This window comes from Gopherus evgoodei, chromosome 2 (assembly GCF_007399415.2).
Source record: "Gopherus evgoodei ecotype Sinaloan lineage chromosome 2, rGopEvg1_v1.p, whole genome shotgun sequence".
NCBI lineage: Eukaryota > Metazoa > Chordata > Testudines > Testudinidae > Gopherus > Gopherus evgoodei.
Genome location: NC_044323.1, coordinates 271,087,198 through 271,098,894, shown reverse-complemented (window position 1 = coordinate 271,098,894; position 11,697 = coordinate 271,087,198). Strand labels below are relative to the sequence as shown.

Here is an 11,697-nt window from a genome sequence, read left to right as displayed (position 1 = left end):
TAACTGGTTTTAAAATTTTCCCTCTTTATAGAAATTACACTGTGATTGGGCAGAGGCAGTCTGAACAGATCAAAAATCACACAATTTCCATCTACATATTATAGTGCATCCTTCTTCACTGTATGACAGGATCTACAGAATAGACTTGCCAGTTTCACTTTACTGTCTCCATGTCTCCTGGCACAGGCAAGCTTGTGCAGGAAACAGAACAAGATGCAGAAGTGCCGGATTATGTTTTTTTCAAACTCCCTCAACAGCCTGACTTTATTCTGTTTATAACCTTACAAAATGGCAGAGGCAGACTGCAAAAGATACAGCCCTCACCACTGCCAACTAGCCAAGTGTTTCACAGCTCCAGCTTGGATGTGCCATACTATGAACCTCCTCACTTCTCTTGTGTGGCACTATGCTTCAGCATGACCAAGTTGCACACTTGCTCCTACCATTTCTCCTGTGCCTAAATGACCTATTCAGACACTGGTACTGTCCAGGAAAACAGTCAAAAGGTAGGTTGACCCCTTGAAGGGAGTTGGGCATAACCTGTTACTAACTAGCTGCCTCCCAAGTGGTGAGACAAAGAGACCAATGAGCAGTTCAACTGAGGGGAGAGGTGCAAGGAGTAGGAAAGTCTCCTGCAAGAGGTGCTGGGTCAGGGAAAAGACCTGGAAGGAAACTAGCCACACTAGCCAGGTGGAAGACTAGCAGGGGGTATACATCCTGCATAGGTAGCAGCCTTCTAAGGCAGAGACCTCAGGAGAATCCAGGTGGTTTGTTCATCTTGATTTAACTTGAACTGCGTTTGAGTTTCAACAATAAATGTACCCCACAGAAAAAGCAATGAATACTGACATTAGAAGAACCTTTACTGACGCACAGGCCTGGAAATTGAACATTGGCTTACATGAGAGTGGGAAATCCAGGCATGGTCTGATGCAGTTTGAGGAGATCCTGTTGTAACACCTTACAGGAAAATTTATAAAACTCATTTACACTTCCTCCTTATGATCCCAACTAAGGCAGGGCCAGGAATAATATACACACAATTTGTACATGTGAGGGCAGTTGTGTGCACAGAGAAATAATATATAATAATAAAAGTCCCACTACTTGGGGCACTCCAGATACCAGATTTTGCAACATAACAGCTCTCCAATTTCTCAGTGAGGGCAGACTTGTGGTTATAGTGGGGGAAAAATGTTTTGTAATTATCTGATTAATAAAGAGCAAGGTATATTATTGGGATGATATAAATATACAAAGGTGGTGAAAGTTACAATGAAGAATATAATATTTCATAAAAATAAACACTTATTTTCATATTAGAATTGTAAGAATTTTTTTTTTCTTTGCACAAAGTTCAAGCTGTATTCAGGTCCAGTACAGTTTATATGGGCAGCTTTATGCTTTCACACTGAGGTGCACAGACACTGCCTTTGCTTCTGATTTAGCTCGGTTTCGTTTTCTTTTTCGTTTCTTCTTAGTAGCGGAAGGCTGTTGGGTCTCCTGCACCTTTTTCTTTTTCTTCAGGCAGCTGAGAGGATTGGGGCCACCTGCCCTCTTACGTTTTCTTCTGTTTTCAGACTCCTTTACTAGTCCCTGTTCTTCTTTAAGATGCTCAATACTTTGTTTCTGGTGCTCTGGAACAAGCTGATTTGCCTGCATGGCTTGAACAAATACCAGTGATTTCGGAGAAGGTTTGTCCAGCACCATAGTGTTCTGAATAATAAAGAGAAGAGGAACTCCAGCCTTTTTCTTCACTTTTGTTGCCAAATCCTGGTCCTGTCAAAATCAAATACATCAGTCAATATTTTGGAATGGATCAAACATTCAATTCAAATGCAACTACTTTTAAAACAAAAACAGATACATTCTATAAAAAAAGTCACTATCAGGGATATGGATGATGGAAATTTACCTCCTACCTTTGTGGACAGAGAAAAAATGTGTTTAGAACAGATAAACAGGTAGTTGCCCTAATAATATGCAAAAGAGGTAAATGTTCTAATAGAAGATGCTATATAAGATTCTAGCAAACCATCTTATTTTCACGTAATGCAGAATATAAAACAGATTCAGATTCAAATACATAAAAGCGCTAGTGAATGCACATAAAGTCACAATAATAGACAATTACAATGTCTTATCTGCACCCAGGTTTCAACAGCACTTGCCAGTTTAAATATCATTTTCTATTTAAAAAAGATGAACCAAAATCTATTCCAAATGTCCAGTCTAGTATTTTAATAAAAATGCTAACACAGACTGGCGGACATGAAATCAGGGCACATACAATCTTTTTGTTCCCATTCATCAAGCAAAAATCACATCTGCTGCTTGTTTCTTTAAAATGGTCATTCTGTTTTAGGGAGCTGACTACAGTAACAGCTAATCATTCACTTGTGCTGACAAAACTGGTAACTTTGCATGCAACCTACAATTTTCCCATTTTGTAATTTGCATGTAAAGTTACTTGTCTTGGGCATGCAAGTCTTATAAATTTAGTCCCAACAAACCATATAAATCTCATGTTCATAGTTGACAGAATTCCTAATACTTAGGAATCAGAGAATAGATTTAGGAAGTATGGCTTAACTTTATTTCAAAATGTATTACCTGCGTAGCAATGAAATAGTGATGAGGATTACCCTCTTCAGTCATGGACAATAGACATGCTGAGCCACCCACTGGATCTTTGAAGTGGGAACAGTTTCGAACTTGAAATCTTTGGGCAATTAGCTTTGCTCCATAAAGTTCCTTCCCCAATGACTCCAATTCTTTTAAAACACATCTAAAGAGCAAAAATAAGAGTGATTTACTGGAGAAAATAACTACTTGCACAACTGTTGTATACAACTGCAAAGATATTTTAAATTTTGAATTCTCAAACATGCTTGATTCTAGCTGAACATTTTCTGATCAGGCTCTCTGCTTGTCACACAGTGCCCAATAATCTGAATGAAATAACAGTTTATTTCACTTCAGCAAATGCTCAATAGTTCTAAAGAAGACTGACCAGTAACGTTTGAAATATTAAATAGGGACAATTCAATGGCAGTGTCAACTCCTCATACTCTTATTTATGTTTATACAACTGCTTCAATTGCTAGACAAATATATTACCACATTCAAAAATGTATGTCAATATAATTATGGCCACTACAAAGAAATTCAAATTTCTTAAGACTGTGAGCCCTTTGGGTAGAGGACTGCCTCTTCCTAGATGTTTAGACACCACCTAGCACATAGAGCACTACCATAATACAACTAAAAATAATATGCAATGGTGCCAACTGCTTTATTTACTGTATGTGGTGTTAATTTATGCCTTCATGTGTATGACCATTGAGTTGCTAAGAGACCTCAACTCTGACTGGCATGACACAGAAAAACAGGCACTGGGATGTCTGATGTGCAATCAGTTTGATTACTATTTTGCAGGTTCACAACTACAGGTGCTCAGCAGAAACATTCTCTGGGATTTACATATTAAAGGGGCATGTGGGGTGATGAAAATCAGGGTCTCTGTAAAGTACAGACAGCTTGACAGAGCTTGGGGAGGGTCTAGAGCCCTGCAACACTATCTGGGGTTTCTTCAGAGACATGTGTATTCAGATGGGTATATGTGGATAGTCATATTCACATCTTCCAATGATAATGCCATTTCAACCATAATTACACCATTGCTAGGGCAATGCTTTGATCCACTCAGTTATACCATTAAGAAAATGGAACTCCTTTTTGTTTTCTCTTATACCCCAAAAGTTCACTGCATACTCTTTCAGAAAATTTTAAGAGTGCATCTATTTCGTCTAACAAAGCAATCCTGAAGCAAAGCAGCATGATGGAACAAAACCAATTAATAATGCTGCTGGTTAGCCTGGTCTTTAGTTTCTGTGTTGCCATTGTTACGTACAATGATATACTAAAAATCTCTCTCTCTATTTTTTAAAAGTTCAACATTTTCCCACTGCACATGGTTAAAAAATGAAAGGAAACTGAAGAAAGCAGATGATGATGGTGAAGAGGTGGTAGATTTCAACTCTGTGGACATGGGGAACATGAAAGGATCTATCAACTGAACGTAAACTGAATCACTGCTTTCAACCTGAAATGAAGAGACAGAGACATGAGGGCAGGGGACTGGACTCGATGACCTCTCGAGGTCCCTTCCAGTCCTAGAGTCTATGAGTCGGCATAATATGCTAAACTACTTCTACTCAGCACAATGCTAAAATCTAGGTTGGCCTGCTCTGTGCTACATGACTGTCACTGCTGATTTATTTGCAATAAAGTGGAAGGAAAAGACGTTTGACAGACATGCATCAATGCAAGAGGCAGTTGTTTGTCTGCACTTCCACCAGCTTGCAAAGTAAAGGATTCTTTTTGGAACAGGTGTTCCTGGTTGAAAGCAAAGATGGGTTGGGACAAACCAAAAAAATCCACTACCTAGGGATCAAAACACAATTCCTTTTTGTTCATTAAACTTACTTCCTTTTCAAAGCAACTATGATGTTTTTTGTTTATTTTTTTTAAAGTCACCCATGCAACTACCATTGTACATCATATCTTGCACTGAACCCTGGTAATATCACAGTAAGTCAGGGGCTCTTCTGCCTGATGAAGCTTGAGAAGTTCTGCTGTTGAAATAACTATTGGAGTATGAAAATGACTAAGGTTACACATATGCTGCAAGACCAACCATGTCAGGGGACCTAGTTACAACAGTCGTTCCTCAACATGGCTAAAACATGATTCCATCTTTGAAAGTAAGCAGAGTGAAAAACATGTGTTACCATGCCCTTGAGGGCGTATCTACAAAGCTATGCCTTCTGAAGTCTGAGGATAGGATTTTCAAAAGGGTGCTGAGTTAGTTTCCCAGATACTACTGAATTTCAAGTTAAGTTCTTTGAAAATCCCAGCCTAAAGAAATAAAACAAGCTGTGCACTAGGTGAGTACTGGATTTAATTGTAACATAATTGCAATCAACCTTCTACAGGACTATTTCAAAATATGTAACTTATTATTAGGGCTGATTAAAGAGGGAAAAACATTTAAAATATCTTATTCAATGAATCTCACCAGTATTTGTTGCCTAATATATTCACTGAACAGTATTTAACCAGCACCACAGGTGGGTGAATTCACTGCTGGTAAATAAGAATAAACTTACAAACATTATTCTACCAGTCCTACTTACTGCATCTCCTTTTATCTTTTTCTCTTTCTGACACACTTCCTATTCTCATATATATATCCTTCTTCCTTTTTACTAATTTATCCCATCAATCTGCCCAACCCTCTCACTCAATGAGACTTTCATCAGATGCCCAATATCCAGAGGTCTGAACCTGCTGGTCAAAGGACAATAGGGAAACGTAGAGAGGCTCCACTGACTTAGGACAATGCCTGGTGAGAAGCCCACCATCTTTCCCAGATACTGGGGAAGCAGATGACACAGAGTGCTCTCCCTGAGGCCAGCTTGGGGGCACCAACATCCAATTCCGGTGCTGCTGGAAGGGAATCGGCTTTCTCTCCTTACCTCCTCTTGCCCCTGCCCACGGATACCATGGGAAATAGCAGAGGTTACCATTGCTGCATCATATGGATGCTGGGGAAAAAGAGGGAGTCATCTCTCCGAGCAAAACCCCTACTCCAAGTACCTCTCCAAGCACACAGTTCCATCCCAAGGGGAATTAATCTGCTTCTGGGCAGTTTCACTGCGGTGAAGCTGGTTGGAGTCAGGTCATAAGAACACAAGAATGGCCATACTGGGTCAGACCAATGGTCCTTCTAGCTCAGTATCCTGTCTTTTGACAGTGGCCAGTGCCAGATGCTTCAGAGAGAGTGAACAGAACAGGGCAATTTATCAAGTAATCCATCCTAAGTTGCCCAGACCCAGCTTCTAGCAGTCACAGGTTTACACAGATCCAGAACATGGTGCTGCATCCCTGACCATTTTGGTTAATAGCCATTGATGAACCTGGAACTCCTAGAATTTGACATTCCTGCGCGTAACCCCAGAACATGACAGTACTTCAGTCAGCCATCTTCAGTCAGCCACTGCTAGCTGAAAACCAAATACCACAGAGTTCAGAATAATCTTACACTCTGAAAGGCAAGGCCATTCAGCTGCATGTTTGCAGTTTTTCTAATCAGAATGAGATAGAGTTAATGTATCATAAGAATGGAAGGAATGTTTGAACAGCTGACGTTGGTTAAGTGTCTGATATATAAATTTACTGTTATAACTAAAAATGCTTTAATAATAAAAAATAAGTAGGTTGTTAAAACTAAAAAAATTGGTAACCCACCAGGGGTTACCATGATGACCCACCAGGAGTCACTATAAGTCATGTGTTTTAAGTTATCTATACAAAAAAATAAAATAAATAAATAAATAAATAAATTAAAGCACTCCATGAAAGCTTTTAAACTACCCAGCTACTGGACAGAAGGATGGCCCCCAGAAGGGTGGTTGCTGATTCCTCAAAACCATTTCAGACTTTGACTAAATATAAATGTTTAAAATGCTCTAACCTTACTGCTACAGCATGTGCGTGAGCTCGTTTAAAACCTAATAAAAATAATTTTAGTTAAAAGCACTCTTATTTATGCCAATCATATATCAAACAATACTGGGTCAGACCAAAGGTCCATCTAGCCCAGTATTCTGTCTACCAACAGTGGCCAATGAATGAACAGAACAGGTAATCATCAAGTGATCCATCCTGTCGCCCATTCCCAGCTTCTGGCAAATAGAGGCTAGGGACTCAAGCCCTGCCCATCCTGGCTAATAGCCATTGATGGACCTATCCTTCATGAACTTTTCTAGTTCTTTTCTGAATCCTGCTATAGTCTTGGCTTTCACAACATCCTCTGGCAAGGAGTTTCACAGGTTGACTGCACGTTGTGTGAAGAAATACTTCCTTTTGTTTGTTTTAAACCTGCTGCTTATTAATTTCATATGGCGGTCCCTAGTTCTTGTTTTATAAGAAGGAGTAAACAGCACTTCCATATTTACTTTCTCCACACCAGTCATGATTTTACAGATGTCCACCATAATCCCCGCTTTGTCATCTGTTTTCCAAACTGAAAAGTCCCAGTCTTATTAATCTCTCCTCCTACAGCAGCTGTTCCATACCCCTAATAATTTTTGCCGCCCTTTTCTGAACTTTTTGAAAGTCCAATACATCTTTTTTGAGATGGGGTGACCACATCTGCACACAGTAATTAAGGATTCATACAGAGGCAATATGATATTTTCTGTCTTATTATCTATCCCTTTCTTAACGATTCCCAATATTTTTGACTGCCGCTGCACAATGAGTGGCTGTTATCAGAGAACTATACACAATGACTCCAAGATCTCTTTCTTGAGTGGTAACAGTTAATTTAGACCCCATCATTTTTTATATATATGTATAGTTTGGATGATATTTTCCAATGTGCAATACTTTGCATTTATCAACGCTGAATTTCATCTGCCATTTTGTTGCCCAGGCGATCAGTTTTGAGAGATCTTTTTGTAGCTCTGTGCAGTCTGTCTGGGACTTAACTATCTTGAGTAGTTTTGTATCATCAAATTTTGCCACCTCACTATTTACCCATTTTTCTCAATCATTTATGAATATGTTGAATAGGACTGTGCCCAGTACAGACTCTTGGGGGACACTACTATTTACCTGTCTCCATTCTGAAAACTGACTATTTATTCCCATCCTTTGTTTCCTATCTTTTAATCTATTACCGATCCATGAGAGAACCTTCCTTCTTATCACGACTGCTTACTTTGCTTAAGAGCCTTTGGTGAGAGACCCTGTCAAAGGCTTTCTGAAAACCTAAGTACACTATATCCATTGGATCCCCCTTGTCCACATGCTTGGTGATCCCCTGAAAGAATTCCAGTAGATTGATGAGGCACAACTTCCCTTTACAAAAATCATGTTGACTATTCACCAACAAATTATGTTTATCTACGTATCTGACAATTTTGTTCTTATCTGGCCAGTAATTACCAGGGCCACCTTTGGAGCCCTTTTTAAAAATTGGTGTCACATTAACTATCCTCCAGTCATTTGGTACAGAAGCTGATTTAAATGATGGGCTACAGACGACAATTAGTAGTCCTGCAATTTCACATTTGAGTTCCTTCAGAACTCTTGGGTGAATACCATCTGGTCCTGGTGACTTATTACTGTTTAGTTAATCAATTTGTTCCAAAACCACCTCTAATGACATCTCAATCTGGGACAGTTCCTCAGATTTGTGACCTGAAAAGAATGGCTCAGGTCTGGGAATCTCCATTACATCCTCAACCGTGAAGACCAATGCAAAGAAATCATTTAGTTTCTCCACAATGGCCTTACTATCCTTGAGTGCTCCTTTAGCATTTCAATAGTCCAATGGCCTCACTGGTTGTTAAGCAGTCTTCCTGCTTCTGATGTACTTAAAAAAAAAAATAGCAAAAAAAATTGTTGAGTCTTTGGCTAGGTGTTCTTCAAATTCCTTTCTGATCTTCCTAATTATATTTTTACACTTTATTTGCCAGAGTTTATGCTCCTTTCTATTTTCCTCACTAGGATTTCGCTTCCACTTTTTAAAGGATGCCTTTTTTCCCTCTCACGACGTCTTCAAATTTCTTATTTAGCCATGGTGGCTCTCCTTTGGTTCTGTTTTTTTAAATAAATCTATGTTCACAAGTTATTCCTACCATTGCCTTAAAAAAAAAAACAACACAAAAAACCCTGCTAATTAAATGACCACTGCTTTGGGTTCCAAAAACCCTAAACCCATCCATGAATTTACTTATTCTCTTTTTAACCAAGTTATATTTTTGGCCTTCATAACACTCCCTGGCAATGAGTTCCACAGCTAACTGAGCATTGTCTGAAGTACTCTTCCTTATGTTTGTTTTAAATTTGCTGCCTATTAATTTAATTGGGTGACCCCGCGGTCTGTTAGATAAAAGTGTTAGATAAACAACACTTCCTATTTCTTCACACTATTCATGATTTTATACCTCTCTATATTATTCCCCTCTGCTTGTCTCTTTTCAAAGTTGAACAGTCCCAGTCTTTTTAATCTCTCCTCATATGGAAGCTGTTCCATAGCCTGAATATTTTTTTTTTGCATCTCTCTGTACTTTTTCCAATTCTAATCTCTCTCTTTTGAGATGGGGCAATGAGAACTGCAGGCAATATTCTAGGTGCGGGCAGAAAATGGATTTATATAGTGGCATTATGATATTTTCTGTCTTATTATCTCTCTCTTTCTTAACGGTTCCTAACATTGTCAATTTTTGACTCCAGCGGCACATTGAGCAGATGTTTTCAGAGAACTTATTCACAATGACTCCAAGATTTATTTCTTGAGTGGTAACAGCTAATTTAGATCCCATCATTTTGTATATATAAATAGGACTGTTTGTCAATGTGAATTACTTTGCATTTATCTACATTGAATTTCACCTGCCAGTTTCTTGCCCAATCATCCAGTTTTATGAGATCCATTTGTAACCCTTCACAATCTGCTTTGGACTTAACTATCTTGAGTAGTTTTGTACTATCTACAAACTTTGCCACCTCACTGATAACCTCCTTTTCAAAATAATTTATTAATATGTTCAATGACACTGGTTCCAGTACAGATCCCTGAGGGACACCATTACTTATTTCTCTCCACTGTGAAAACTGATCATTTACTCCAATCATTTGTTTCCTATCTTAGAATCATAGAACTGGAAGGAACCTCAAGATGCCATCTAGTCCAGTCCCCTGCACTCAAGGCAGGACTAAGTATTATCTAGACTATCCCTGACAGGTGTTTGTCCAACTTGCTCTTAAAAACCCCCAATAATGGAGATTCTACGACTTCCCTATGCAATTTATTCCCGTGCTTAACCACTATGACAGTAAGGAACGTTTTTTCCTAATGTCCAACCTAAACCGCCCTTGCTGCAATTTAAGCCCACTGCTTCTTGTCCTATCCTCAGAGGTTAAGAACAATTTTTCACCCTCCTCCTTGTAACAACCTTTTATGTACTTGAAAACTGCTATGCCTCCCCCCAAGTCTTCTCCTCTCCAGACTAACCAAACCCAGTTTTTTCAATCTTCCCTCACAGGTCATGTTTTCTAGACCTTTAATCATTTTTGCTGCTCTTCTCTGGACTTTCTCCAATCTGTCCACATCTTTCCTAAAATGCGGTGCCCAGAACTGGACACAATACTTCAGTTGAGGGCTAATCAGCGTGGTGTAGAGCGGAAGGATTACTTCTTGTGTCTTGCTTATAATGTTCTTACTAATACATTCCTGAATTATGTTTGTTTTGCAACTGCGTTACACTGCTGACTTATTTAGCTTGTGATTGACTATGACCCCCAGATCCCTTTCTGCAGTACTCCTTCCTAGGCAGTCATTTCCCATTTTGTATGCGTACAATTGATTGGTCCTTCCTAATAGGAATATTTTGCATTTGTCTTTACTGAATTCCATCTTATTTACTTCAGACCATTTCTTCAGTTTGTCCAGATCATTTAAAATTTTAATCTTATCCTCCAAAGCACTTGCAACTCCTTCCAGCTTGCTATCCTCCACAAATTTAATGGTATAGAGAGTACACTTATAATCTAAATAATATTTTAAGCAGTTACTGATCCATGAAATGACCTTGGCTTAAGATCCTTTGGGCACTTGTCAAAGACTTTTTGATAATCCACAATCACTATAGCAAATGGATAACCTTGTCCACTTTTGCTGACCCCCCCCCATCCCAATGAATTCTAATCGATTGGTGGGATATGATTTCCTGTTACAAAAGCCATGCTGACTCATCCCCAACAAGCCATGCCCATCCATGTGTCTGATAATTCTGATCTTCATTACAGTTCCAGCCAATCTGCCTGGTACTGAAGTTAGATTAAGAGGCCTGTAACTGCCAGGATCCCCGTTGAAGACTGGTCACGTGACAGCGTGCGCCCGCGCCGCGCCGCGCCGCGCCCCCCACCCCGCGCAGCCACTGACCGGGTGGTGCAGAGCTGCGTGGCCCCAGCCAGGTAGCCGGGCAGCTGGTCGCGGATCTGGATCTTGTTACGCAGCGCGGCCTGGCAGAAAGTCCCGTCCAGCAGCACCTGGAAGGGCTCCCGGAAGCCGAAGTTGTTCTTGTAGAAGCTCATATGTTTCTTAGCGTGTTTCTGCCGCGTGATCTTCATGGCGAGAGCGGAGCTGCCGGGGCAACGGTCACAGCGACTGCGCACGCGGCACTGAACGGCGGTTGTTGGCTGCCCCGGATCCGGAAACTCCCAGGCGTGTGCTCGGCAAGCGGCAGCAGGAAGCGGGGCAGAGGCCGGAGCGTCTAGCGAGGGGCGCGGCTAATGACGCGTGCGGTCGAGAGCCGGAACCAGACTGCGAAGCCAAGCCACGCCCGCTAGTGGGCGCGCGACCCGCTCACCGCGTCACCAGCACGCGGTCTCGTGCGGGGCTAGGTTGGGCTTGTGCTGGCCGCTGCGCCTGCGCCGCTGCCCTACAGCCGGTTGGGGCGTGCGTCACCCCCACCCCCGCGAGAGCCGACTGGGACCCTGACCCGCCCCGGGCCAGTGAGGGGCCGGCCCTCGTTACCCTCACCATCCCCCGCCTGGTCCCCGGGGAGAGGCCAGCCTGAGGCCACGCTGCGCCAGCCCTGCTGGGAGGGAAGCACAAAT

At 41.0% G+C, this 11,697-nt stretch overlaps 1 protein-coding gene across 1 annotated transcript; it reads right to left on the bottom strand.

Moving 5' to 3' along the window:
• Positions 1 to 842: 842 nt before the first annotated feature.
• UTP23 (UTP23 small subunit processome component) lies at positions 843 to 11,299 on the bottom strand. Its single transcript, XM_030553734.1, has 3 exons — positions 11,021 to 11,299; positions 2,614 to 2,788; positions 843 to 1,779 (listed from the first exon to the last, which is right to left on the bottom strand). The coding sequence occupies exons 1-3, from the start codon at positions 11,206 to 11,208 to the stop codon at positions 1,399 to 1,401; spliced, it is 744 nt and encodes a 247-aa protein (XP_030409594.1). The 5' UTR covers positions 11,209 to 11,299; the 3' UTR covers positions 843 to 1,398.
• Between the last annotated feature and the right edge of the window lie 398 nt (positions 11,300 to 11,697).

Excerpts from the sequence above, each read along its gene's own strand:
- UTP23 (XM_030553734.1), bottom strand. The coding sequence starts at position 11,208 with ATGAAGATCACGCGGCAGAAACACGCTAAGAAACATATGAGCTTCTAC. Across the intron at positions 2,789-11,020 it reads ACGCAGCTCTGCACCACCCG|ATGTGTTTTAAAAGAATTGG; the intron begins GTCAGTGGCTGC and ends TTTGCTCTTTAG. Across the intron at positions 1,780-2,613 it reads ACTATTTCATTGCTACGCAG|GACCAGGATTTGGCAACAAA; the intron begins GTAATACATTTT and ends TGATTTTGACAG.